Raw genomic sequence first — 27,894 nt, 5'->3', positions numbered from 1 at the left:
CCCTCCGCACCCTCTGCCCCCCAGCCTGGCAGGGAGGGGCCCGCCGGGCTCCCGGGTTCGAATCCTGCCTCCACCTCTTACGAACTGGGGAACCAGCTGGGTGCGTGCTGGGACCTCGGTTCCTGCCATTCACAAGGCTTCACGAGAGGGGAGGTCTCTCCGGGCAGAGGGGCCCTTCGGCTGTCACCGATGGGTGTCTGTCTCCGCACGGGCACGCACACACCCATCCTCACAGCAGCGCACCACTCACCAAACCACGGCACGCACAGACACTCGGTGCAATGATCACCCACGATGAGGGCACGGCAGGGGTCCGAGGAGGGAGGAGGGGAGGCGAGCGGAGAAAGAGCAGCCCCGATGGCCTCACCAGGGCACCTGAGTGTTTTCTTTTCTTTTTAAAAAAATATATATATTTTATTGATTTTTTTATAGAGAGGAAGGGAGAGGAATAGAGAGTCAGAAACATTGATGAGAGAGAGACATCGATCAGCTGCCTCCTGCACATTCCCCATTGGGGATGTGTCCGCAACCAAGGTACATGCCCTTGACCGGAATCGAACCTGGGACCTTTCAATCCGCAGGCGACGCTCTACCCACTGAGACAAACCGGTTTCGGCAACCTGAGTGTTTTCAGGAGAGACTCAGGGCGGGACACACACACACACACACACACACACACACACACACGACACCCCGGGGGCAGGAGGCTCAGTGCAGACAAGCTCCTGGGAGACAGACCCCAGGTTTCCATCACCCAGACGCCATTAGGGCCCCGCTGGTGATGCGCGCGTGGCTGCCCAGCACAGAGCAGCCTTGCCGGGAAATGTGATCTAATAAGCAAATCACAGGCGGGACAGTCCCCGGGCCCCGAGGTCCCCTCGGCCATCAGCGCCTCCTCTCCCACCGACCCTGCCTGTCCCGGGACCCCCTTTGCCATGAGAGTAAAAGGCCCGCTTCCAACTCCCTGATTCCCTGCCGTGCGGGACTGCGCGTGGGTGCGACCTGCCCTCAACACAGCTGTCTTTCCGGCTGTTCCCGTCAGCAGTGTTTGTGAGGTCAGCCGGCTGACGGGGGTGCGGGTGTCAGGGACCTGGCCTGGGGTCTGACCCCACGCTCGCCGTGGCTTTTGGCGGAAAACGTGTTCGGGGTCCAGCAGAGCCACAGACAGCCCCGTGTCACGGGCGGGAGGGGCCTCTGTGTATGAAAAGCTGATCTAGGAAAGAAAGAAATGTGTGTGTGTGTGTGGGGGGGGGGGGGGTTACTTCTGATTTCCATGAGGTAGGAAGTCAGACCCCATTTCACAGACTTCAGCCGGGTCTGGGCAGCGAGGACACTGGCCTGGGCGTGCGCCCGTCTGTGTGGGGACAGCCTCGGAGACCCCCCTCGCGAGCTCATCCCGGGACCCCTGCTCGCTGATCCTCCCTGTGAAGGCCCAGCGGGGAAGAGAGGGCTGTGCCCGTTTTAAAAATACAGCCAAGGGGAAGGAGTGTAGCGGTTTCGTAAGGGGAACACTGACTTTTTCCCCAGCGCCAACCGGCCCCGGAGCGGGCTTCCTCCTACGGCACATGTGTCAAACACAAGGCCCGCGGGCCAAATCCAGCCCGCCAGGCCTTGCAATGTGGCCCGCACCGCGCTGTCATCACTGCACTCCGCTGTCAGTTTATGACATTGTCAGTTTATGACTGTTCAGTAAACCATTCGGCCCGCGATTTAGGCTGGATTTTAGATTTTGGCCCCTTCTCTGATTGAGTTCGACACCCCTATGGCCTCCTACAAGGACCTTCACACATTTTATAGGACACATCTCCCAGGCCTGAGGGGAAAGCCGAGCCTCCGTCCGCCTGAGAGGATAGGATTTCCCCTTCCGGGCACAGAGGCTGGGGCTCAGGACGCAGGCTCAGGGCCCGAGTGCCGGCCTGAGGGGGCAGCGGGTGGACGGGCGCCAACTCTGGGGCAGGCACGCTTACAGAGTGTGTGCAAGCTGGGTGCCCTTGAGCAGGCCGCTTGCCCTCTCTGAGCCTTCTCTTTGTACCATGAGGGCATCGAGTGGCTCCTTTTCCATCGGTGCTTAAGGACGGCCTGGGATTGGGCTGTGGTATCAGGAGGCAGTTGCCAGCAGTTGCTTTTCTCCGTTTTATGTTTGGAGTTTCGGGGGAATCTTTCTTAAAGCTTGCAGCCCGCAGGGGTGACATAACCCGGGCGAACGAGTCCCAAGGCCTCCTCCATGCGGCTCTGCAGCCCGGGCTCCGGGTCAGGCCGGAGGCGGCGGCCGGAGGGAGGTGGGTCTCCCCGAGCCGGCTGCCTGCTCTCCGCCGTCCAGGCTGCCGGCAGCCTCCCTGGCGGGACAGGACAGGGAGGGGCGGGGCGGGGTGGCTGCAGGCCCGGGGCTGCACCTGCCCGGAGGCAGCAGGGAGCAATGTGGGTCACGACGGGGCACACACACCTGCCGGCCGAGCTCAGGATGTGGTGGGGGCCCCCGGAAATCCTGCAGATCCCTGGCAGGGGGACCAGCCGAGGTGGAACCCCCGTCCCAGCACCTCCTGTGCCTGGTGCCGAGCCAGATGGCAGGCAGGCAGCATCGGGCACGACCCGGGTCCACAGGCCGACTTTCCCCACCGCAGTCGAGGGCCCCGAGGCCGAGGGGGGCCGGGGTTTGCTCAGCCTGCCCAGGAGGGAGCAGCCGACCCAGTCTCCCAGGGACTCGGGCTTTGCTGACATTTCGGCGATCCTATCTCCCCAAACGCACCTCCACGTTGGCTATCACTGCAATGTAGGACCCGGCAGGGTCCCGTGGGGCGTGGCTCACACCTCACACGTATGGGTTGAAAAGCTGAGGCCCAGAGGAGAGCAGTCACTGGCCACAGGACACACAGCCAGGGGGGCCTGCTTAAACCCCCTCGGCCCCCTTTCGAGGCTCCCTGGTTTGTGCCAAGCTCTGCTCACGGTTGTAAGATGCAGGAGAGAATCTGGAGATTCCGGAAAGGCGTGGAAAATAAATCAATAAGTCATCCTTAAAATCACTCCCCAGAGAAGCCTCGGAGACGTCTCGGAAATAGCTTCCTGGGATATTTCCTACGTTGATGCATTAAAGCTTCCCAGAACGGGGATGGTAGGAGCACAGCTAGATTCTCTTACACCCCACCCCACCCCACAGCATGAACATGATGCTATGGCACAGCCCCTGCGGTCCCCTGCTGCCTTTTAAATATATATATACATTGTTGATTTCAGAGAGGAAGGGAGAGGGAGCGAGAGAGAGAGAAACATCCATGATGAGAGAGAATCATGGATTGGCTGCCTCCTGCATAACCCGCACCAGGGATTGGGCCCACAGCCCAGGCATGTGCCCTGACCGGGAATTGAACCGTGACCTCCTGGTTCACAGGTCTACGCTCAGCCCCTGAGCCACGCCGGCCGACCGGGCTCCCTGTGCCCTTTGAGGACCCAGGCCACCTCAGGCCGGCCACGGCAGCTCAGATCTGGGCGGCCTGCACTGGCCTCTCTGGCCCGATACCAGACTCGGCTTCCAACATCGCTCCCAGGCAGCCGGCAGGCCCTGGGGGACCCCTGTGCCCCTCGGAGCAGTTTCACCCAGAGGCTTACAGTCCCGGCCTGCTCTGAGGCCGGTACAGACCACTTCTGTTGCCCCTCAGACAGGACGCGGGGGCAGCAAAGCAGAGTGGCAGAGCCTCAGGGAGGTCGGGCATTCCTGGCGGGGACTCAGCCGCCCCTCTTAGTCCCACCGCCTGGGACAAGGCACGTCCAGTGATAGTGTGCTGAGCCCGGAGCCGGCCTGGAGGAGGGCCCGTTGCCAGGCGGCGTGGTTCTGGCTGCCGGTGGCTGCTGGTTCGGTGAGGGGGAATGGTGAGCGGGTTTTCCCTTTCATAGCATGGTTCTCCCCTTTAGAAGCAGGTCCTGGGAATGGGCTCGGAGCTCTCACACTTTGTGGAAGAAACTCCAAGGCTGAGGGAGGACCGAACCCTAAACAGATGTCCTTATTCCAGCTGTCAGCAAGCTTTTCCACTAAAGTCTAGCCTGCCTCCCTGGGCTGGGCTCCTCTGTCCACCCCCTTCACACACACACACACACACACACACACACACTCACACTCACACACATACACGCACACACTCACACACATACACACACACTCACACACACACTCATACACTCTCACACACACACACATGCACACACTCACACACATACACACACACTCACACAGTCACACACTCACACACACTCACACACACTCACACACACACACATACACACACACACTCACACACACACTCATACACTCTCACACACACACACATGCACACACATACACACACACACACACACTCACACACACATGCACACACTCACACACATACACACACACTCACACAGTCACACACACTCACACTCACACACACACTCATACACTCTCACACACACATGCACACACTCACACACATACACACACACTCACACAGTCACACACTCACACACACTCACACACACACTCACACTCACACACACTCACACACACACACACACACACACACACACACACACGAAGGGGTTCAGGCGTCCTTCATTCTGACAGCGAGGCCCGGCTCTTAGGAGCACAGGGCGGACGCGGCCCGGGAGCACAGGTCCCAGAAGCCTGACCGTGGTTACGGGGTAACGCCGAGCACACGCTGCAGGGCTCCCCCGGCTCCCAGAGCCTGGCGGGCCGGCGCGTCCCACATTCCTGCCGGCAACTCCCTGGTGTGGCCGCTCCCTGCCGAGTCCCCGCCGGTGACCGCCCTCCCCGGCCAGCACTCCCGTGAGCGTCCCTCCTCCCCAGGAAGAGGGAGGCGCCGGCCCGGGAAGGACGTGGGTCCCGGTCGGAGAGGTAGGTACCCCGCACCCCGGCTCCACGGGGTCCCCGCTCTGGGAGCGCGGGCTGCTGAGCGGACGCCTGACCTCCACCGGGAAGGGAAGGTCACGGTCTCGGAGGAACCTCGGCCTCCAGGGATGCTGGGAGGTTAAAGGCAATGGCGTCTGCGGACGGCCCTGCGGAAGGCGGTGCCCTCCCTCCGTCCCAGAGAACGGGCAGACGAGGCTCGCGTTCTGTCTAACGGGACGGCCTAGGGAAGCGAGGGGGGATCTTTTCTCTTATTCATAATTTTCAAAAAGCCACCGAGTCTTTATTGCTCGAATCAAGGGGCTCTCTCTCTGGAGAGCATCGCATTGTGTAGAGGAGTCCAAGGAGGCCCCATTGTGTAGAGGAGTCCAAGGAGGCCCCGGGTCGCACAAAGAGGAGAGCAGAGCATTGGTCCAGAGGCCAGGGTGCAAGGCCAGAGGCGAGGACCGGCCCTGGTTCTGGCCCTTGGCCGTCACCAGGAGGAGGGGAGGGAATTAGGATCTGCAGGCGCCGACGGTGACGAGCTCATTTCTCTCGTGCCCTCTCCTCGCGGTTCCTAGAAGCAAGGACGGCTCCCACCTTTGCCCACCGCCAGCTTCTGCTTAAAACCGCTACCCATTCAGTCAGCTGGTGCAGCCGTCTCATTGGGGAGAGCGGCTCCCACTCTAGGGGCACTTTTCGTTCTCCTACAATAATAACTGCCCCTTTCGGGGGTGTTAACTCCGTCCTGGGTGAGGGGGAGCTGGTGAGCAGACCACGAGGGGGCCGGGGAAGCCGAAGGGTTTTCCGGACCAGCGGGCACAGCGGTGGGCGTGGAGCCCAGCCCGGCCCGCCCTGCAGGCCCACTGGCCCACGGAGGCAGGGAGAGGGCTAGGGTCACGGGAGGAGAACCCGGGTACTGGGACCCATTGCACCCTCCTCGCCTCAAGACGTTGGGTACATGTCTTTGCTTGGAGGGTCCCTAGTTTTCCCACCTGGGAAACGTGCATTTCACATCTGTTTCTAAATTTCCTGTACTGGATTCCATGAATCCCTCCAAAACTCCCAGGAATGTTTGGTAATTAACAAGGTTATTGCGTGTGTGTGTGTGTGTGTGTGCGTGTGCGTGTGTGTGGAGGGGGGTGCAGTAAGGATTCAGTTCTGCTGGTGAGTGACCAAGACTTTTCCTGAGCGGCTTGCCGGAGGCGGGATGTGAAGGGAGGATGGGCTGGAAGTGACCCGGAGGAGGATGGAGGACGGAGGACGGAGGAGCGGGAGGGAAGGGAAGACAGGCCGAGGGATGGGCCCTGGGAGGCCTGGGCGATGGGCACTGGGAGAGGGTTGAAGGCACAACCCCTGTCCTAGCTGGTCCTTGACCCCGTGTTCTGACTGCAGGACACAGGGGACATTGTCATGAGAGTGGGTGATAGTGCTGTGCTTTGCAATGTGGGAACGAGAGAGAGAGAGAGAGAGAGAGAGAGAGAGAGAGAGAGAGAGAGAGAGAAGGGGTGGCTCACACGGTTCAAGGTTATCTCTACACGATGGCCCTGAAGGCACCCTCTCCCCCTCCTCACCCCCGCAGCCGGTCCTGGGAGCTCCCTCCAGCAGCCCAGCGGCCTTGGCCATGACGGTGGGGGGCTGAGGGCCCAGGCTGACTGCTGGGCTCCAGGAAGGCAGGGGGAACATAGGAGGGTACCTGCCTCTCCCTTCCTCCCCACACAGCCAGGAAGTGGTCAGGCCTCCGTGCCTCTGGAGGCCTTGCCCCATCGAGTCTCCTCTCTGTCCCCAGGAGACAGGCAAGCTCCGGGGCATGGCATCGGCACTTCGGGCAGCAGGGGGACAGCTTTGCTCCGCGGTCATCTCAGTCCCTCCTAAGGTCCTCACAGGAGGGCCCACAGGGCGAACACATGTACCATCACTGGGACAATCGGGACAGGCACCTACACGGCAGCACCTGGCCTGGAACTCCACACTCTGAGGCGTTTCACCTGCTCTATCTGCTCAGGTCGCAACCACAGCCCAAGGCCGTTTTGTTGTCATTCTCCCTCAGGAAGGAGAGGCCATCCACGTGCCCAAGGTCGCCATGTTCTAAGCCCGGGGCCCGAGCCCCACGGAGCACACCGCAGACTTACCGCGAGGGGTCTAAAGCCCAGCGCCATGGCTCCGTGCTGGGTGACCTCAGACAAGCCCCTGACCCTCCCTAGCTGCAGCTACCCTCGCTGAGCAAGGGGGTGAGGGTGGCGAGGGTGCAGGGACTTGACAATAATAATAAAATAAAATAAAATAAAATAAAATAAAATAAAATAAAATAAAATAAAATAAAAACATGGTGAGACATTTACCGTGAAATCCATGCACTGGAATATTACTCAACCATAACAAAGAACGAAATGCTGCCTTTGCCACACTGTGGACGGACCTAGAGGGTATGACGCTGAGCTAGATCAGTCAGACGGAGAAAGGCACACGGCGTATGATTTCACGAAGAGGAGGGATCTCAAGAGCAAAATGAACAAAAAAACAAAACAAAACGAACTCCACACACACACAGAAGGAACCCACGGCCACAAGGTGGGCGGGGGGCGGGGCTGGTGAACAGGGGACGGGATTAACGAGTCACGGGTATAGAAACACCCCCAGGGGGTGTAAATTACCGGGTAGGGAATACAGTCCATCGTAGCACAACACCATGTGAGTTACCAGGGCAACCCCTTCGTAAGGTTGGTACCTGTCTAAGCGCCATGCCTGAAACCAACACGCTACTGTCCGTGTCCGCTGTCATTGAAAACCAGCTTTTCTAGAGTCCAAGGGTGAAGTGTTCCGTTTCCTGTGTGTTGGGCACGGGAGCACACTGAGAAACGCACGCAGAAGAGGGGGTGAAGGCAGAGGCCCCTGTGTGTGCAGCTCTGCCCAGGTGGGGTGCCCGGGAGCCGGGGCCAGGGCTCCGGAGAGGAGAGGGCCCCGAGGCCACGTGACGCCCTCAGCCGCACACAAACAGCCTGGCAGCGTCCTGCCACCCGCCCGGGGCGCGGGGAATGGAAACTTTCGCCACCACCAACAGCAGCGTTCGCAGCGACTTCCCTCTCTGTGGTTTCTCTCTGCCGTTCCCTCGATAAAAGGGCTCGGGCTGCACACATGTACCCAGCACTCACGGATCTCGTAAGAACAGCCTCCTCTCAGGACCAGAGCCGCCCGGCCCAGGAGGCGCCATGTACCCCAAGCTGGGCCACTCCCCGCCCCGGGGGCTGGGCGCCTGGCTGACGCTCCGCGTGTCCCCCTTGTGCCGCAGGCTCCGCGCGTCGGCCGCCGCCCAGGGAGCCAGAGACATGGGCAACAGCGTGCGATCCGGCCCGGCGCCGCCCGAGAGGCCTCCGCCCTGCTCCGACGGTAAGTCCGGCGTCCCGGGTGCGAGGCTGGGCCCTCTCCCGGGAGTGCCCGGCATGGGCGTGGACAGGGTGGTGGGGGATGCTGGTTGTGGCTGAAACAGGGCCCTGGGGTCCCTGGGAGACCCGGATCCCATCTCTCTCCCTCTCTCTCTCTCTCTCTCTCTCTCTCTCTCTCTCTCTCTCTCTCTGCTTGTTGTGAATGTTAAATGGTAAAGGAGACGGGGCAGGGGCTGCCCGGAGGGGGCCGATTGGCCGGCATCTCCCAGAAGGGCCGGCTCCCTCTGTAGGTGCAGAACATGGGGGCCCCAAAATGGGGTGAGAGGTGTTTGTGGACTCAGACGTCCCACTGGCTGGTCTGATTCTGAAACCCAGGCCCTCGATCACCTTACCCCTGCCATAGAGCCGCACCACACTGCCATGGGCACCATAGTGTCGTGGGCACATGCTGCGTATTCCCGCGCTCTGCCGGGGCCTTTGGGGGTGCCACTGGACGAAGCCAGACGCTGGCCCTGGGCAGCCTTCCTGAGAGTAAGGGAACTCCCGGAGGCGGGCACCAGGCCCCAGGTGAACCGGGGATGACAGAGGCCGGCGTTTGCGGCGCTGCCCGGTGGAGCCGGGCTGCGAGCGCCACGGCGGAGAGCAAGGCCGGCGGCTGGGGCTCAGGGTCCAGGGTCCAGCGCCTCCGGCAGTGCAGCCTGGCTTCCGGCCCCGGCGGGGCGGCGGGCACACGGAGTGTCCTCTGTTGCTGGGGAAGGGATGGTCAGGGGGCCAGGCCATCCTATCCGTGACCCCAGGCTAGGCCCGCGGGACACGTCCACCTCCCGTTTTCCATCTCGGCACTCAGACCGGGCCTCCCTCCATCCCGGGGGCGGGGGGGGGGGGGCACTCCTGGTCCTCGGCTCCCCCTGCATCATGGCGCCGGGCAAAGGCCACAGGCACAGGTGCCACTGGCATGGCTGCCACGCCGCAGCCCACCGTGAGCGTGGGCACGGCCAAGTCTCTGCCCTGCCTCGGCCGCCTGCTCACTCCATCACTTCTGTGGCCCCTCACCAAGGCAGCCTCCTCGCTTCGTCCACAGTGCAGGCACCCCCGTTCTGCACGTCCCCCCTCCCCCGGCTCCCCAGGCATCCCTGCCCATGGAGGCCCTGCTCCCCACTCCAGTCAGGGTGATTGTGTCCCCTCCGCCCCCCAGTCTAAGAGGGGAAAGCACCGTCCCCGGGACAAAGCTGGGAGCCGGTGACGGGGGAGCAGTGTGTGTGCACCGGGCTGAGCCGCGGCCCTGCCTCCGTGCAGAGCTCCGGCCGTGCAGGCCGCTGCTGGGAACGCGCTTCCTCCTCCCGACTTCTCCAAAAGCTCAGCCGCACTTCCTCCCGGGTCACGGCCGCTTCTAGAGAACAGTCATGTAATGCAGAAGCCCCGGCCAGCCCAGGAGGCACCCCACCCCAGGAGGCACCCTCCTCCCCCGCCCCCCCCCCACCCCCATCCATCTGTCCTGTCACCTTGCGCCCTGGGGCCACGGGGCCGCATGCTTGAGCAAGCCCCATGAAAACAGGGGCCTCCGAAGACGGGCTCATTTGCCTCCGTCTCTGACATGCAAATGGCCGTGGAATAAGTGTCTCTGTTTCCACCGTGTGGGTGGGTGGTCACCTCCAGGGAGGAGGTGCAGGGGTCTCCCCGGCCCTGCACTTCCCGGGGCAGAGAATTCCCCAGGTCGTGCCCGGTGTGTAACCCCGGCAACCACATCAAGGGCTGCCGGGTGGCTTCTCCATCCCCCCCGCCCCTGAAAAGTCCCCCCAGAGAGCGGCCCTGGCTCGGTTTCCGCTTTTCTCTGACACCCCCGAGGACCAGGGAGAGGAGGGGTGCCCAAAGCTGCATTCATTAGCGTCCGTCCCAGTGCAGCTTGGGGCGCGGGCTTTCACCCAGCACGCACCCCCTCACACCCAGGCCGGCTCATTGGGGCGTCTCCCAGGCCGGAGAGGGTGTGGGGGGCAGCTTCAGGGCCCACATGTCCCCTCGGGCCTGCCTTGCTGTGAGGGGTGGAGCGCCGAGCACCAGAGGCCCCCCAGGAGGCCAGCGGTGGGCGCCCAGACAAAAGCGTTTTCTGAGCTTCCAGGCGCCCGTGCCGCCCCCACGCCGGGGCTGGCTGAGCCCCCGGCTTTCCCCGCCCGGAGCTTCGAAGGCCATTCCCCATCAGCCTCGTTCCCAGAGAAAGAGCCACGGCGTCCCAGAGGCAGCGGGACGACCGAGGGAAGTCGGGCTGGTCACAGAGGCTGATGACCCCGCTGAGCTTCTGGCATTGTCCCCCTGGCGTGGCGGGGCCTGAGGGGGTGGGTCCCTCAGCCTCTCACAGGCGGGATTCAGCTCTCCCAGATCGGACCAGTCCTCCCCCCAGCACGGCGCCCGGAGCCTCCTATGCATGGGGGTGGGGCGGGGGGGGGGTCGCTGTTTATATAAACTCTGCTCGGGGTTATCTGGTTATCTGGTTGCGCCAGGCTGGGTGGAATGGCCATCCCCCCAAAAGTTTTCGGGGAGTCGGCGGCTTGTTTTCAAATCATGCCCCAGAGCTCCCCTTCTCGGAGCCGGTGCACAGGTTGGGCCCCTGCTCTGGGTCACACCCAGACGGCGGCGCAGACTGACCCAGGCCCGGGCACACCGCCCTGGCGTGGGGAGACGCACATTGCCACCCTCAGGGGGGACTCGGTCGCATCGAGAGACCTCCCCGCTGTTCACTTCCTCCCTCGTCGCCCTGATCTGAAGTGAGCTCCCACAGACCCCTCTGCGGGGATGGAAACAATGCTAAGCGGCGCATTTACATAGCACCCAGCCCTGCCCGGGTGGAAAAAGGGGTGGGCGGGGCTCAGGCAGGGGGAGGAGGGAGGCAGGAAGTCTCAGACCCAGTCTGGCACCTCTCGGTGAGGGTCTCCCGCCCGCCCGCCTGCCCTGTGCCCCTGGGAAGTCAGCAAATGCACTTCCTGCCTGTGCCCCCCAAGACCTGCTCCTCAGAATCCAGCGATGGTGGGCGGAGCCACGCACCTAACTGCTTACAAGCCCCTATCCTCTCCCCCCCAACCCCTAAGCCCCACTCCCCACTCCACCCCCTCGGCATTGTGCACTCAGAGCTTACAGAGCACAGAGCTGGCTTCAGTCCTGCCTGTACACACACACACACACACACACACACACACACACACACACACGGGACCAGAAGTGAGCTACCTCAGTGGGTCTCCATGGGGTTCCCTGTCCTCATTTGTGAAGCGGAAATAGTTAGTTGGTGCCAGACAGGATTCCGCGTGCTTTGCACCTGTCAAGGACGGCCCTGCACAGAACCAGTTAGCATCGCCTCCACTCTGAGGAAGCCCAAACACGGGAAGGTTCAGCTCCACGCCTGAGGCCACGCCGCTCAGAAGGGGGCAGCTGGCAGCCTGAGTCCCTCCCTCGCCCAGACCTCACGGGCCCCGAGAGGACAGGGACGGGCCTGCGCGGAGGCCTGGTGCTCTCTTCAGTGCGGAAGAGCATGGTCACCGCCATGCCAGGGCCCCCGGGAGGGGTGCCCCAGGCTGGAACCTGAATGGACCTTTGCCGGGACCCCCTGCTGGCCCTGGAGACGGGCTGAGGTGGGACAGGACCGCACACCCTTGGTTGGGCAATCATGGCCGCCACAGGAGCACGCACCTGTCCATCAGATGCAGGGTCTGCACCACTCAGAGGGGGACTAACAGAGTTCTCAGTGAGCTGAGATGGAGAAACACATCCTTCAGCCAGCAGCAGGGCAGGTGGTACGGGCTGTGACCGAGTTGGTGGACGAGGTAGAGCCGGTTCCAGGTGGTGTCACCTGGTCCGGGACCGGCACTCGCCTTCCCAACGATGTGTCCTCAGGGGAGTTTCCACGCAACAGCAGCATCTCAGAGCCTCCGGGGCTGCTCAGGGCCCAGGTGCCCATCGGGCAGAGAGACACACAAGGCCTGGGCCACTGTGTCTCCCTTTCCAGCCCATAATACGGACCCACGGGTGTAACCTGTGTTCTGTGGGGACCCCCAGGACTAGGAGGGCCTCTGTCAGGCCAGTGTGCCCAGCCCTGTCTGATTGGCTAGTTGTACGGATATGTATTTCCTGTCAAAGAGACGAAAGGCAAGGCCTGCTTTGACCCCTCTGGAGGCCGTGACCTTGGGCGTGACTCAAGATGTATAAGCTGGTGTGGCTCAGTGGATAGAGCGTCGGCCTGCAGACTGAAGGGTCCCAGGTTCAATTCCGGTCAAGGGCACATGCCCTTCTAGGGGGCTCAATCCCCGGTAGGAGGCGTGCAGGAGGCAGCCGGTCCACGATTCTCTCTTGTCATGGATATTTCTATCTCTCTTTCCCCCCTCTTCCTTCCTCGCTGAAATCAATCTAAGTATATTTTATAAAGAAAAGGTGTCTAAGCAGAAACTGAAACCACTGGGGTTAGCTCCTGGCCCACCAGCCACACCGAGCCGCCATGCCATCTCAGGAGCCTCCTTTTAATAACTGGTCCCAGCCTGTGGAGGACCAAGTGGTCCCCTGGGGAGCCAGGCAATTACCTGCCGGGGGAGCCACAGGGCCATGGCCTGACAAACCGTCCTCATCGCCCCCGCGTGCTGCTCCAGCTTGCCTGCCTCGGTTTCCTCCCCTTAACATCAGAACGTATGTTCCTTACGGAGCATCTGATGTGGCGGACGCCGGGTCTGCTCGATGCTTATAAAGGAGAGCGACTAAAAGGTTTTCAGTGTTTAAAAAAAAAAAAAAATGGCGATACTTTAAGAGGGGGGATAGGCCATAAAAAGGGGGGCCTGTCCTCTTTGACCAAGTCCCCTCTGTGGCCGGCGAGTTCTGCCTGGGCCCCCGTCCGTCTCTGGCTTCATTTCCCATTTTTACCCGTTCGCGCGTGTTGTTGGGTCTGACTCATTTCTGAGGTGGGTTCTCCGCAGCAATGACGTTTGTTCTTTTGAATTTTGTCTTTGGTTCTCACCAAGTGGAGCTTGTTTGGGGCAGATGAGAACATGTTCCAATGTACACGGCTCAGCGTCGTTGGAAAATGTGGGGTGCTCTTGCCTGCTGTGGGTTTGGGGTTTATTGAATGAGGACTCCGTTCCATCGCACAGACGTGGTACCAGCTGCCCCTGGCTGAGCAGGCTCCTGGGTCCTGACCCAGTCTGAGGGCGGGGGCCAGCTGGAGGGTGGGAATGGGTGAACCCCAAGCCCACTCGCGCTTCTGAAAACCCGCCCCGGGATTCTCTTCGCAGGCCTGGCGCAGGTTTCGTCCTGTCATCTGTTTCCTTATCTTAGGTGTGCGCCTTCCTCAGCGCCCCTTCAACAGGACACCCCTCAATCTCATTCAATTCTAACGCTGGGCTCTCCATACAGCCAGGGGGTTGGGGGTGAGAGGGCAGCAGCACCTGACAATACACTTGAACTTCAGGAGCAAATTTAAATGTCCTAGTTCAGTGGTCGGCAAACTGCGGCTCGCAAGCCACACCAGGCTCTTGGGCTCCTTGAGTGTGGCTCTTTCACAGAATACCACGGCCTGGGATTGTCTATTTTGAAAAAGTGGTGTTAGAAGAAGTTTCAGTTTAAAAAATGTGGCTCTCCAAAGAAATGTCAATCGCTGTCCTGTTGACGTTTGGCTCTGTGGATGAATGAGTTTGCCGACCACTGTCCTAGTTGCACTTATTCCACTGCAGGGACCAGAGCTCGGGGGTGACATAGGCGGGACCCTGGCATGGGATGGCGTTCGGAACCACCTCCCTGTGGTCAGAGCTGACCTAAGGCCGGCACCTTCTCCAGCACCTTCTCCAGCGCGTGCTCGGTTGTTCCGATGCTGGTGATGAGGCCGAGCTCTTCAGAGGGCCGGGCGAGGGCCAGCACTTTAGGCAGAGGCCCGGGGAGAGATTTCCCGGCCATGGTGAGCCGGTGCGGGGAACGCCGCAGGAAGCCCACCTGTGCTCTGGCGCAATGGAAACTCCGCCCGAGCCCGCCTTCCCGGCTTTGAGGCCGTTGTTCCTGTGACGGACGGGGTTGCGCTCCTGTTTCAGTTTCTACCCGGTTTTGTTTTTACGGCGAGGAAGGAAGGTGGTGCTCTCTCCGAGCTCAGTCAGGACTCTGAGATCAGAGCCCGGGCCCCGGGGCCGATGCGCAGGCCGTGGTACAGGCCGTGGCACAGGCCGTGGCACTCTCTGTTAAGGTCACAGAGAGCGGACATGCGTCTCCCCGTCACGGGCCCTGACCCCTTTCGGGGACTCGGGCCGCCGTGAGTCACTTTTGGTTTCCATCTGACACCGGGAGGCGTTCACTCTGCGTCTCAGTTTCCCCGCGGGACAGTACATTTCACGGAGCTGTTTCCCCATGACCGCTTGCTTCTGACTCATCGGTCGGTTGGCAAACAAGTCAGACCCTCCTTCGTCTTTCATACCCACTCTGTCTCCTAAGCTCCCCTTGGACTTGGCTGGTCCCAGACTGTAGGACCATGGTCGGCAAACTGCGGCTCGCGAGCCACATGCAACTCTTTGGCCCCTTAAACTTACTTGAACTTACATACAGACGCAAATGCAGAGCAGGCAGGGCCCTATGGACCCTGCCCTGTCTCAGTGGCAGCTCTCCATCCGACATGCTGCCGTTGTCGAACGAGCCTTGGCAGTGGAATAGGTCAGTGGTCTGCAAACCGCGGCTCTCGAGCCACATGCGGCTCTCTGGCCCCTTGAGTGTGGCTCTTCCACAAAATACCACTGCCTGGGCGAGTCTATGTTGAAGAAGTGGCGTTAGAAGAAGTTTAAGTTTAAAAAATTTGGCTCTCCAAAGAAATTTCAATCCTTGTATTGTTGGTATTTGGCTCTGTGGACTAATGAGTTTGCCCACCACTGGGCTAGGACATATGAGTTGTGAGGGCAGTGTCCAGCAGTCGCAGTGTGGGGGGGTCTGGGTCCAAGAGATCAGAGCCCGGGCCCTGGGGGCCGACGCGCTGTTTGGGCCAGCCCGGCTGCCATGCCCAGTGCTGGATCCTCCGAGTCTCCTCACTTGTGTATTCCCTAGAACTGAGCTCCATCCAAGCAGGGAGCCTTGGCTTTCTGTGTACAACTGTGCTTACCAGCGAAGTCACTTAGCGAGTCACTGATTGACGAATGAGGAAATACGTACATTGCCCCCAGTTTTGAGTTCTGATGGCCGGCCAGTAGACGAAGTGATAAAGCGTCTTAGCAAACAATCACTATGTTTGCTGATGTGTCAGGCACTGCAAATATTACCCTGCACCTGTAATTAAGGCAAATCGTGACGGCTGGTGTGGCTCGGTGGTTGAGCATGGAACTATGACTCAGGAGGTGACAGTTTGATTCCTGGTCAGGGCACATGCCCGGTTGAGGGCTAGATCCCCAGCAGGAGGTAGACAATCAATGACTCTCTCTCATCACTGATGTTTCTATCTCCCTCTCCATCCCCCTTCCTTCCTGAAATCAATAAAAAGTAGACTATTGTTAAAAAAAAATGGCTCAGGCTGTGAAACAAGGATTTTGCTTACTGGCAAAAAGCAGGTTCATATCGTATCGCCGGATCTCTCATCGACAGTAAGCTGTCCCCGTGTGAGCCAGACAGCGTGCTTCCTTCTCACAGTGCCACCGGAGTTACTTCCCTCCGGGGACTCGGGCCGCCTTGGGTCACATTCGACGAAAAGGACTTAATTTCTCCTCCCGCTCCCACCAAAGTCCCTATTAACTAGCTCCCTAACGCCGTGCCTCGTGTTCTAAAAGAAGAGGTGCTTTACTGAGTTTCGGAGTTCGTGTTTCCTGTTCTGCTGGGTCCTCAGAACTCAAGGAGCTGAACCTCCAACGTCATCACTGCGATGTTATAAATGCAGGACCCCCAAGGCCCAGAGAGGCCCGGAGGCAGTGGCAGGGAGAAGGGGTGATGGGAGAGGCCTTCTCCCTTACAAGGGCTGCCACGTGCTCCCATCTCAGCGCCTAAGGGCCCTGCGAGGAGGAAGGTAGCCCATGCGAAAGGTGGGAGATCGGTCTAGCAGCACGCTGGGACTTGCTGAGACTGCACGCAGCCGTAGACAGTGAGCAAACCCTGATGGCGGGTCTCATGGCCTCTGGGTCCCTCCTCTCAGATGAGAAGAGCCGGGCCCAGGCAGGCGTGAGAATGGGGGTAGGCCCTGCCTGCCCCTCAGGGTACGTACCCTCGAGCACCTACGGAAGAGAGGAGCGCCGACTGTATACATCACTACTGCAAAATAAGTGAGGCGTCTCCAGCTGAAAAGTCCCCAAGAAGGAGTCATCCTTGCGCCTGTGCCTCCCAGGGCCTTGTTCTAGCTCCTTGTAAACAACAACAAAACAAAACAAAACAAGGAACACACAAAACCAACAAACCCTTTTCCTGTTTCCCCAGGGATGGAGAGCGACTTCCTGGCCGTGCTGACCGATTACCCGTCTCCTGACATCAGCCCCCCAATATTCCGCCGAGGGGAGAAGCTGCGTGTGATTTCTGAGTGAGTTAGCTTCCAAACCTTTACAACGCACCCCCCGCCCCCCAAAAGAGAAAGGATGAGCTTGATTGGGGGGCCGCGGTTAGGCTCCAGCTGTAGCGGTGAAGTTCCCTACAAGCCCTGATCGTGCAGTGAAGTGAGACACTGGCCCTTACAGAAGGCCTTCCTGCTCCAACCCCCCCCCCCCCATGCTGCTGGTGCTCTCACACCTCCTGTGGCTCCCCATTGCCTCCCGGTTGACAATGTAGATTCCTCAGCGGTTTCTGAGGTCTTTTATCGTATCCGTCTCCGCTCCCAGCACAGGCGCGGTTGATATCACATGCAGGTGCAGGCCCAGGAAGGAGGGCCCAGGAAGGAGGGCCCGGGGGCCCGGGGACACTTCTGAGGATGCGCACAGTATGGCCTTCTGTCCTGTTGTCGCTCCCTGGTTTGAAATTGTCTCCAGAACAGGGGCGGGGAGCCCTTTTCCTGCCCAGGGCCATTCGGATGTTTATAACATCATTCGAGGGCCATACGAATGTATCGATTTACACATCAGCCTGCTGTAGTGGGTCAGACATTTCGTTAACTCACCCCTCACGCCTTGGCAGGGCCAGTACCACATGATTTCTCAGGCCTCACACGGCCCGCAGGCCGGACGTTCCCCATCCCTGCTCTGGAACAAACAGGGGCTCTGCTCCCCTTCTATCTCAGTCCCCGTGGCCACAGACCTGGTTCTACCCCGGGGCCTCCATCAGGCACGCACTGACGTATACACAGCCTCCGACTGTGGAATGTCCGCTGGAAACCGCGGCTTCTGATCTCTGTGCCTGTCGCCTGCATGTGGGACCATTTCCTAATTAGCTTGGAATGTGGGGGGGGGCGGGGAGGAGGTACTTAAAAACTAAGTTTCCATATGGACCCATTTGGGTCAATATGGCCCATGAAAGATCTTAAAGAACAAGATCTTAAAGATCTTAAAGAATGTGGCCCATGTGCGTGCCCGGGTTAGATCCGACGGCTCTGTTCATTCCTGCCTTTGTGTGGCCCACTCGCTCTGACCCTCCCCTCCTTGCTCTTGTTCCCGCAGCGAAGGGGGCTGGTGGAAAGCCATCTCCCTCAGCACCGGGCGGGAGAACTACATCCCCGGGATCTGCGTGGCCAGAGTGTACCACGGGTGAGTGCCCGCCTCGGACAGCGTCCACGCAGCGCCATGTTCTGCCGGTGACGTGTTGCTGGGTGGAGGGAGTCCCGCCTGGGGTGGTGGACATTGGGGGGGGGGGGGGCGGGGTACTAGGCTGGAGAAGGTGAGGCCTCTTCTGCTCTCACCCGGTTCCTAGAGACAGGGCCCTGCGGGCTAGCCCACATAAGCGAGATGTAATCCCAGCTCAATTGAATCCCGGGTTCTATTCTGGTCAAGGGCACGTGCCTGGCCCTCGATCTTAGTTTCCTGGCCCCCGGGGCTCTGGCAGGGCGCGGGGCACTCACGCCGCCTCCCTCCCGCAGCTGGCTGTTCGAAGGGCTGGGCAGAGACAAGGCCGAGGAGCTGCTGCAGCTGCCCGACACCAAGATCGGCTCCTTCATGATCCGGGAGAGCGAGACTAAGAAAGGTGAGCGGCCCCCCACCTCCCCACGCTCGGGTCAGACCGGCAGGCTCGGCTCCTGGCCGACGCGTTCATGGTCCGGACGGCCACCTCCCTCCTCCCACGAAGCACACCCATCAGGCCGAGGCGGGAGCTCCCTGCAGCCCAGGCGGAGGGGAGGCCTGCATGGAAGCCCAGGGCCGACACAGGCCGTGGGGCCTGGACCCGTGTCAGGTCTCTGCGCTCAGTTTTCTCAGCTGTGAGATGGGAAGAAAACCCTCCCCTCAGATTTGTGGTGGCCTTACAACCCAGGAGACCCCAGTGCTACTCCCTCTGTGCCCAGCAATGGAATCAGAAATCTCCAAGAAGCAGGACCACAGATACACACAGCACACACCCTGGTCCAGGGGTCCTCAAACTTTTTAAAGTGGGGGCCAGATCACGGTCCCTCAGAGAGCTGGAGGGCCGGACTATATGAACTACTAATTCCTACTGTAACACCTCGGCTGCGCTCACTGCCCAAAAAACCTGGCGGGCCGGATCAGACTCCTCTGCGGGCCGCATGTGGCCCGCGGGCCCTAGTTTGAAGACCCCTGCCCTGGTCTGATCTGCACAACCTCCTCACACCCCATGCACTACGTCGTCCGGCGGGAACGACGCAGCAGGGCTCTGGGGTTCTGAGCAGGGTCCCCAGTTCCAGCTCCAGCTGTGGGGGTGTTGGAGGAGCCACGCCCCCTCTGTAAGCCCAGGCCCCCTCATCCATCACCATCACGTGGGGTCAGCTGGAGGAACATACGGGTGTCTGCTCATATGTACGTGAGCAGATGCGAGACTTGGGCCTTCCGTGTGGGTCCTCCCGGGCTGAGGAAGGATGCCGCTAACTGTTTGAACACAGAAGACGCTTGCGGGTGCCCAGCCTGCCCCTGGCTCCTTGCTGACAAGGAGGAGGACACCCAGCCTCTGTGGCTATTTTCTGAGAGCGAGATCAAAGCCCAGGCGACGCATGTCCCAGTGGCCCCGAGGCAGGAGACCCAGAGCCGAGCCTCCAGCTGGTGTGGGCGGGCGGGGAGCCCGGGGGCACACTGCTCTAAAAATAAAAAGATCCCCAGGCAGCTGGCCGGCCGGGTAGGTGCAGGCCCCGCTCCCTCGGGCATGCAAAGTTCTCACAAGCTGACACCTGGCCCCTGGGCCATATCGCCTCGCTTCAGGCCCCGCTGAGGTCACCGAAGACGCATGCCGGGTCGGGTCAGAGGGCGGGCCTGGGCCGAGCGAGGGACGCCCCTCTGAAGGCCAGTCTCAGGCCTGCTCAGGACCAGGGTCCCGGTCGCCGTACCGAGCTGTGTATCTCCGGCTGTGCCACTCAGGGGCTCTGAGCCTCAGTTTCCCCAGGCCTTGCTGGGAACTGATGGAGATATTGTCCGAGTCCAGTTCTCTATCTTCCCCCGTGGGCAAATCAAGGCGGGGAGCACGGTGAAGGCTCTGCTTGCCCTAAGCCGTAAGGTGCTGCCCCCCTGAGGCTGCTGGAGCGGGGAGAGCACAGGTCCCGTGTTTCTCGGGGAGACCCAGAAAGACGTCTTCCCTGCCCCTCTCCCGAGTGTCTGAGAACACCAAGCCCAGGTCCGAGGGAGCCGGGCCGGGAAAACAGCGGGGTAGCCCTGAGGCCTCTCACAGGGGAGGCGCCGGAGGGCACGCGGGCCGAACCCAAGGGGCCCCAGGTCCCGCCTGCGGCGGCACCCCGACTCTCACCCCCACACAGCCCAACGGCCCAGAGAGGGATGTGGATGCTCCCCCAGTGGGAACTGCACAGAGCAAAGACAGGCCTCTCCGAAGCCAATGAAACGCTTTTTTATTTTTTTTAAAGAGAGAGCGAGCCACATCCACGCAGACGGGGTTCTCGTGGCTGCTGCTCCCCACTTGGGACTGTGTGTCTGGGCGTCAGCATGGGACAAGCTGAGAAAGCCCCTCGGCCTCGGGGTGGGGGGGGGTGGCCTCTCATGGGGTGCCCTCGGCTCGGGGCCCCCGGGATGCCCCTGACCGCCCTCCCGGCCCCCAGGCTTCTACTCGCTCTCGGTGCGGCACCGGCAGGTCAAGCACTACCGCATCTTCCGGCTGCCCAACAACTGGTACTACATCTCGCCGCGGCTCACCTTCCAGTGCCTGGAGGACCTGGTCAACCACTACTCCGGTAAGAGCCGCCACCGGCGCCCGACGCCCCTCCCCATGCCCCGCCGGGCTCACTGCCCCGCGGGGCCTCCCTCCTGGGTGCCCGGGGGTCTGTGCTCTGCCGCCCCGCCTTCTCCACGTGCTCCTTCCCTGCTCACTCAGCCTGTAGTGAGCACCAGGAAAACACAGCGAATCTGCAGTTTGCCCGTCCCGTCAACGAAAGAGGCCGGGGGCGCCCGTGTTCCCAGCCACAGGAGGCTCACACTTCCTCACGCCGACTGGACTGCGCAGCTGCAGGCCTCGGGCTTTGCTCTGCAAATGCCCCCTCCCCGTTTCCCCTTTTCTGCATGGCAGGCTCCTCCTGGGCCCTCAGCCCTTCCCTTTTTATGCTTAAAAAAAAAAAAATGATTTCAGAGAGAGGAAGGGAGAGGGAGAGACAGACAGAAACATCCACAATGAGAGAGAATCACCTATCGCACGCCTTATACTGGCAAAAGAGCCCACAAGCTGGGCATGTGCCCTGACCAGGACTCGAACCCTGACCTCCTGGTTCATATAGGTCGATGCTCAACCCCTGAGCCACACCGGCCAGGGACCCCCTCCTTGAGGAAGTGACAGTAGAATCCCACTCGCTCTGCCTGTTAGCCGCGTTCACCCTGCTCTGCTCTGCTTCCCAAGGAGCTCTGAGAGGCCCCGGCTCGGTCATTCATGCCCAGGGCCTACCTGGGCCCAGGAGGGGGGTCGGAATGACCCATGCTGACCAGGACGGGGTCATCCGCCGAGGGGGTGGGGACAGAGCGTGGTTTTGATGAGGGCGGATGGGACAGGAGAGCTGAGTGAGACCGACAGGCCCGGAGGACGGGTCAGGAGCTAGGATTTTACTTCTCAGAAAAGGGAGAAAGAGGGAAAAGGCGGCGGTTTCTGGAAGTTGCTGTGGAACTGGTGCTCATATCCCACAGCGTTGGGCGCCCTGGGCTGGCTGTGCGACGCCGGGTCCTTTGCTTCCCTGTGTATGGAGGATACTGAGGATCCCTCCTGGGGGACGCGGTGCGATGCCTGGGGTTGGTGCGCACAAGCGCTGGGAAGGCGCCTCCAGGGCAGAGCTCAGCTCCTCCTGCCCCGTAGCCAGGGCGGCCCCTCCTGACTCCTCCCTGAGCACCAGGGGAGGAAGAGGTTGCCTTCCCTTTGCTGGTGTCCTCCCCCTTCCAGGTTCAGGCCGGACCTGACCCCCTGGGGACCGTTAGGTGTGGGGTCTTGCAGGGCCTTTAAGGAGAAAGAGCAGACCATGGGGCTGGGCTCTCGCCCCAGCCTGTGAGACGCGCAGCCATGGAGGAGGCATGGTCACAGGGGAGACAGGGGCCCCGCTCCGATGCCCGAGGGCGCTGCGAGGCCTGGGACAAAGCCCTCGGCCTCTGCGGGACCCAGGACCCGCTCACGGAGGGGTGTGGATCACTCAGCACCATCACACCCGGAGGTGACGCGGCGCCCCAGCCTGGTGTGCGGCGGGTACAGAATAAAAGAAAACGCGATTATTTCTGTGACACCGAAAACCCAGCGGCTCGGCTAAGAATGAAAGAGGAAGGAGTCCTGGAGACCATGCACTCGCACTGGGTCTGAGTAAACATTGGTTGTGGTATTGGCTCTTAATGACAATCATAGCGAGGTGCGCAGACCAGAAGTTTTGCATAGACAAAGGCAAGCACGAGGGATGCCGCCCCGGCAGGATGTCCCGGACAGGGCCGTCCACAGGCTTCTGGACAGGCTCGCCGGGACCGTGCACCTCCAGGCTCACCCGGGACCGTGCACCAGGCAAAGTACCCAGGGCCGTGCACCAGGCAAAGTACCCAGGACTATGCACCATGCAAAAGTACCCAGGACCGTGCATCAGCCAGGCTCACCTGGGACCATGCACCACTAAACTCACTCAGGACTGTGTACCAGGCAAAAGTACCCAGGAGCGTGCACCAGCCTGGCTCACCCAGGACCTGTAAGCAGCACTAGCACAGAGCAGGGCCTTTCCCACCACCTCATGGGCCTGCACCAGGAGCCGGGCCACAGTCTGCTTCACCCTGTGGTACCAGAAATGGGACTGAAACCCTGAAATGCTCGGGGCGCCTGGGGACCCCAAGGTTGAAGCAGCGTGGCCAGTTTCCCCGCCCGCCGCCGGCTTCTCCTCGGGACGGCGTCAGCGTGGCTGTGCCCGGCGGGGTCTGCGCAGCGGCTCTGCTGCACGGCCTGCTTGCACTTTCTTCCCGGGGGCCCGCGGGCAGGGACCTGCCATCTCCAAGCCTCAGTTTCCTCATCTATAAAATGGGGGATCAGTGCCGCTTACAGGATGGCCGTGAGGACCCAGAAAGCTCCCATGTGAGACGTCTGGCGTCTGAGTGTCCCACGCGCAGTGGTGGCTGAGGGGGCAGAGGGCCTGGGACACAAATGAGGCCTCAGTTAGGGCCAGAGAGACAGGCGGAGGGGACAGGGGCCTTTGAGTGTCGAGCTGGAGCTGAGAGGTCTGAGAGCCTGAGGGAGTGTTCTAGAGATTTCCACAGATGGGAGCAGGAAGGACCTCTCTCTCCTCCGTGTCAGGGGCAACGAGCTGCTCTTGGAACAAGAGTCTGGCTCAGCGTCCAGGCGGCAGGTTGGGTCACATCGCTGTGACTTGGCTCCCGGACCCTCGGTCTCCGCATTCCGAAAATGGGCCCAACCGTGCTGGCGGCTCAAGGACATGGCCTCGCTCAGTGCTGGGTTCATGGCACCTGCCTTCCTTGTTGCCAAACTTGCCTCCTCACCCTGATGTAAGCTCTAAGGAAAGACTGTGTCTAATTGGTCCCTCACCCCTAGTCACCCCCTCACCTGTGAGGCCATTTCAATTTTCAATCCATGACAGGTAATTATTTCAGATTCACATGCAATTAAGCCCCCTCTGACCTCAGGGTCCAATCTTGCGTTTCTCAGTGTGGGACAGTGTGGGCGGGCGTTCAAGTTCAAGGTGAAGGGCAGACTGAGTGCTTGAATGGGCATCCTTGGTCGCCACCCTCTGAGAGCCTGGGTTGCTCCTCAGTACAGTTTCCTTTTGTTCTTGGGCGAGGACTCCCCTCCCCCCCACACACACACCCTCAGGCCCGCGCCTGCGCTGGCTGGGGCGGCGCCTCCATCACTGACCCGCTGTCTCTCCGTCCCCAGAGGTGGCCGATGGCCTGTGCTGCGTGCTGACCACACCCTGCCTCACCCAGAGCACCGCCGCCCCGGCCGTGAGGGCCTCCGAGTCGCCCGTGATCCTGCGCCAGAAGACCCTGGACTGGAGGAAGATGTCCAGGTGAGGGGCCAGGGGGCTGTGTGTGTGTGTGTGTGTGCGTGTGCCCCGGGCCAGCATGTGAGCCTGGCACACAAACCCTGTGGCCAGTGACAGCCGGCCCTGCTGGACCCTGACGGTGGAAACACTGGGCAGGCACACCCCACGGAACCCGGCTGTTCCCCGGGGGCAGACCCAGCCTCGGGCCACGACCTAGCGCCTCCCCGGCAGGGCCCCAGCCCCCCAGTTCTGCAAACATGCCCTGAGCCCCATTCGGCGTGAGCAGGACACTTCCTAGCAGAAAGAGGCCACCTCCCCTTCCCTAAGGGTTAGGATCCTGGAGAGGATCACACCGAGAACTCCTGTGTCATTTAATATTCTTCTAGACTCCCTCAGAAAGTTCCAGCACCAGCAAAACCCTAAAGGGGCATCGTTTTTTTTGTTTGTTTTTTTGTTGTGTTTTTTTTTAAGGGAAAAGCATTTTCTACTGATTGATTTAGAGCAGTGGTCAGCAAATTCATTAGTCAACAGAGCCAAATATCAGCAGTACAAAGATTGAAATTTCTTTGGAGAGCCAAATTTTTTAAACTTAAACTTCTTCTAATGTCACTTCTTCAAAATAGACTCACCCAGGCCGTGGTATTTTGTGGAAGAGCCACCCTCAAGGGGCCAAAGAGCTGCGCGTGGCTCGCCAGCTGCAGTTTGCGGACCACGGATTTAGAGTGTCTGCTATTGCATTTTATGGGTTTGTGTAGGTGGAGATTGATAGGTGGGTTACTTTATTAATTATATACTGAAACAGACATCCCATTGGAAATTTTTTTTTTTAAAAATCAGAAGTCAGAGTTGACTGGGAGATAAATAAAACTGCTCTTTCTTATAAACATCATCAAAAACAAAAAACAAACAAACAAACAAAACGCTCATTACAATTTGCAGTGAGTGAGATGTTTCAGCCATGGAAGGCAATGGTGGTTCAGAGAGGTTCAGTGACTTCCCAAAGGTCACACAGCCAGAAACTCAGGAAGCAGAACGATACCCTAGAGGCCTAGAGAAATGCTAACCGGGCTTTTTTTTTTTTTTTTCCCCTTCCTCTTCTCTCTCTCTTGTCCTGACCCCTCTCCTCTCCCTTCCTCGCCCCCTTTGCTCCCCGCACAGGCTGCAGGAGGACACCGAGGGCGCGGGGAACCCGCTGGGGGTGGACGAGTCGCTCTTCAGCTACGGCCTCCGGGAGAGCATCGCCTCGTACCTGTCGCTGGCCGGCGACGGCCCCGCGCCCCTGGACCGCAAGAAGAAGAGCATCTCCCTGCTGTACAGCGGCAGCAAGCGGCGGAGCGCCTTCTTCTCCTCGCCGCCCTACTTCGAGGACTAGCCCGGGGCGGACGGGCGGGCGGGCGGGCGGGCGGGCGGGCGCTGTGTGCCCAGCAGGAGCAGACTCTGGACTGTCGCCTGGGGTCCAGCCGGGGGGCCCCGGTCGCCTGGTTCCTGGGAACCTCGCCTCTTTCAGGCGCCAAGAGAAGCTACCTGAGCTCGCGTGCCCACCTCCTCTGTCCACCTGGGGACACCGGGCCCTCCCCCGTGGCGTCGGGCCTGTCCTGGACATCACCGGACCTTGACCCGCGACGGGACCGTGCAATGCTTGGAAGAGCCTGCCTGTGCGCTGTGTGCTCATCACGTTTGCAGGGAAGACAGCCCCTCTCTCCCAAGAAAGGGCGCAGAGCCCACCCCCAACCATGGTGCTCTGAGCTCACAGAGGACACGGCGGAAGGAGAAGAGCCGGGAAGATGAGCCAACAGCTGCGTCCCAGGCAAAGGTCCCTGCACGGCACCTTCTCAGCCGTTGGCAGAGGCCTTGGTTTGCACGCGCCGCCTAGCGAAGGAGCTCAGGGACCTTGAAAGCTCACCCACCGTCCTAACGAGCCCTGAGGCTCTCTTTGCCCCGGGTCTCAACACCACGCATGCAGAGGCCACACGGCCTCCCCGGCCTCTGCAGGGGCGAGGCCCAGGGGGGAGGGGAGGCTGCTGGGAGGGGCTATGGTGCGGACGGACGGTGCCAGCGTCCACCACGTCCCGCTGCAGCTTCCCCGCACAGAGCTTGGCGGCTAACCCCAAGTCCCCACATTCACGCGCCCAGACCCCTCCTGGCTGTGAAGAGGCTCCGTGTCCTGTCCGATGTGAGGTGCCAGGAAAAAAAAAGAAAAGAGAAAAAGACCACTGAGCCCCAGGCCCCAGCAGAGGTCCACCGTGCGGACAGAGAGAACGTGTGCAAACGGAGATCAGGAGAGGGGGTGCCAAGGCAGACATCGGCGCCTGGCTCTGCGTGGGACAGGGGTCACGGGGGTGACCCGGAGCCCAGGTCTCAGCTGGACCTTCGGAGAGAGAGGGTGTGGCTGGGCGGAGGAAGTCAGAATGGCCGCCCATTGATAAGTTCTAGAGCCTTCATTTGACCGGTGTTTTATCCTACGAAGGGCCTGGCTCACACACACGGATCCAAGAGCTGAGCTTGGGGACCGAGGGGCTCAGGGGGGCTCAGTTCTGGCTCCATCGCTGCAGGAGATGAGAGAGCAGCAGCCAGGGCCTCTCGAGGAGAAGCCGGGTCTCCAGCCGCCCACGGCCCTGCCCCTGCCAGGAGGGCTGCCCGGAGCCAGGCCTTGCTCTCCCTGCTGGCAGGGGCAGGGAGGGCGGTGCCTGTGTCGGGGTGCCTCTTGCTGCCCCAGGCGAGCGTCTGTCTGTCCATCCGCATTGCGCATTCTGCACATCTGAGGTCACTGTGCTCGCCGCACGTGTCGACGCGTTTACATGCTTTTCTGCATCCGCAGAGCCCGGGCCGATTACGCCAAGAGACATCTGGGGTTCCCTTGCCCCCAAAATGGAGACTGGCTGAGGCCTGGGCAGTGCCTGCAGCCCGTGCACGCTGCCGCGGACATAAAGCCGGGGCCGCCACCCGCCAGGTGTCTGCACAGGGTCCCCCCGTGGACTTTTTCGTGGTGACTCACGTGGGGAGGACACACGAGGGATTTCTAAGTGGGAAGCATTACGTTTTTGCTAAATCATGTATTTATTCCTGATTAAAATAAACCTAATGCGTATTTAACCCCCCTGGATGGAGACAGAGTTTCCTGGGCGAAGTCGGGGGGGAGGGGGAGAGGGAGGGAAGGTGAGAGGGTCGTTCAGAAGCTGCCCCGAGTCCCAAATTCTTAATTCAACGTGCAGCTGGGCAGAGACGGAGACAAAAAGCACCCAGAGAGGCCCCGCTGGCCGAACGCTCCATGGGGCGGGGGCAGCCTCCAGCGCCCCGGCTCTTTGGCCTCTTGAGTGTTTAGCAAAGGCCAGCTTAGGAGGACCCTAACTAAGTTAATAACAATGGACCTACCTCTATAGTTTATGTTTTAAAAATGTGGCTCTCAAAAGAAATTTCAGTCCCTGTAGAGTGGATATTTGGCTCTGTGGATGAATGAATTTGCTGACCACTGTGCTAGGTCAACAGTCCTGGCCCCGAGCTTTGCGGAAAGACGCGGTTTTAATCAAGAATAGGCAGCCGGCTTGCCTTCGCTCCCCGGCATCTGCTGGTGAGGGGCGCGTTGAGGAGCTGCTAACGGAGGGAAGTATTTCGGTCCCTGGGCCCCACGTGGCCTCGCGGGCCCCCCGGGGGCTGCTGGGAGCGGTTGTAAAAGCTGCTCCCCGGCGACGGGAACAGATGGCCGGTTTATTTTTACACACGCTCCCATTTGTGAGAACAGATTCGCTTTAGAAATTCCCCAACACCCACACTCTCGAGAATTTTCAAGGAGAGGTCTGCCTTCTGCGCCTTTGAGAAGGTGTTGGGCGTCTTCTGGGTCCTACTGAGTGTCTGGTTCCCAAGGTGGCCCAGGCATTCCTGGCCTGTCTCCCTGGGACTACCATCTTGGAAAGGAGACGTACTACGTGCTGGTGGGAATCCTGAGGATGGGCAGGGCAGCAGAGGGCAGGAGGGCGAGACCGTGTCGCACCCAGGACAGGGCCACTTTGTGTGGTTCCACTGGTGGGAGGCACCTAGTCAGGCAACATTACGGAGGAGAAGAGTGTGGAGAGTCATTTTCCTTTAGGTACAGAGCTTCTGCTTGGGATGAGAGTTCTGGAGATGATTCA

The 27,894-nt window shown here is 60.6% G+C and overlaps 2 protein-coding genes across 5 annotated transcripts in view; one reads left to right on the top strand and one right to left on the bottom strand.

Moving 5' to 3' along the window:
- Positions 1-26,860, top strand: part of SLA (Src like adaptor) — a 43,242-nt gene extending 16,382 nt beyond the window's left edge. For 3 of the 4 annotated variants that reach the window (XM_084864754.1, XM_084864753.1, XM_084864752.1), the window contains exons 2-8: positions 8,166-8,263; positions 16,657-16,756; positions 17,823-17,909; positions 18,239-18,342; positions 20,369-20,500; positions 23,659-23,791; positions 24,926-26,860. In XM_084864754.1, the coding sequence (XP_084720880.1) occupies positions 8,203-8,263; positions 16,657-16,756; positions 17,823-17,909; positions 18,239-18,342; positions 20,369-20,500; positions 23,659-23,791; positions 24,926-25,139 (831 nt within the window). In that variant the 5' untranslated portion in view covers positions 8,166-8,202 and the 3' untranslated portion in view covers positions 25,140-26,860. Of the gene's footprint in view, positions 1-7,850; positions 8,264-16,656; positions 16,757-17,822; positions 17,910-18,238; positions 18,343-20,368; positions 20,501-23,658; positions 23,792-24,925 lie in introns of those variants that run through there. The other variant, XM_084864751.1, reaches the window with a different exon arrangement.
- Positions 1-27,894, bottom strand: part of TG (thyroglobulin) — a gene marked incomplete at its 5' end in the record, with an annotated part of 131,029 nt that overhangs the window by 29,505 nt on the left and 73,630 nt on the right. The gene's annotated exons all lie outside the window — the stretch shown is intronic.

The sequence above is a fragment of the Pipistrellus hanaki genome (genome assembly GCF_964339955.1).
Source record: "Pipistrellus hanaki genome assembly, chromosome: 17".
NCBI classification, from domain to species: domain Eukaryota; kingdom Metazoa; phylum Chordata; class Mammalia; order Chiroptera; family Vespertilionidae; genus Pipistrellus; species Pipistrellus hanaki.
This window is presented reverse-complemented; position numbering and strand designations above follow the sequence as displayed.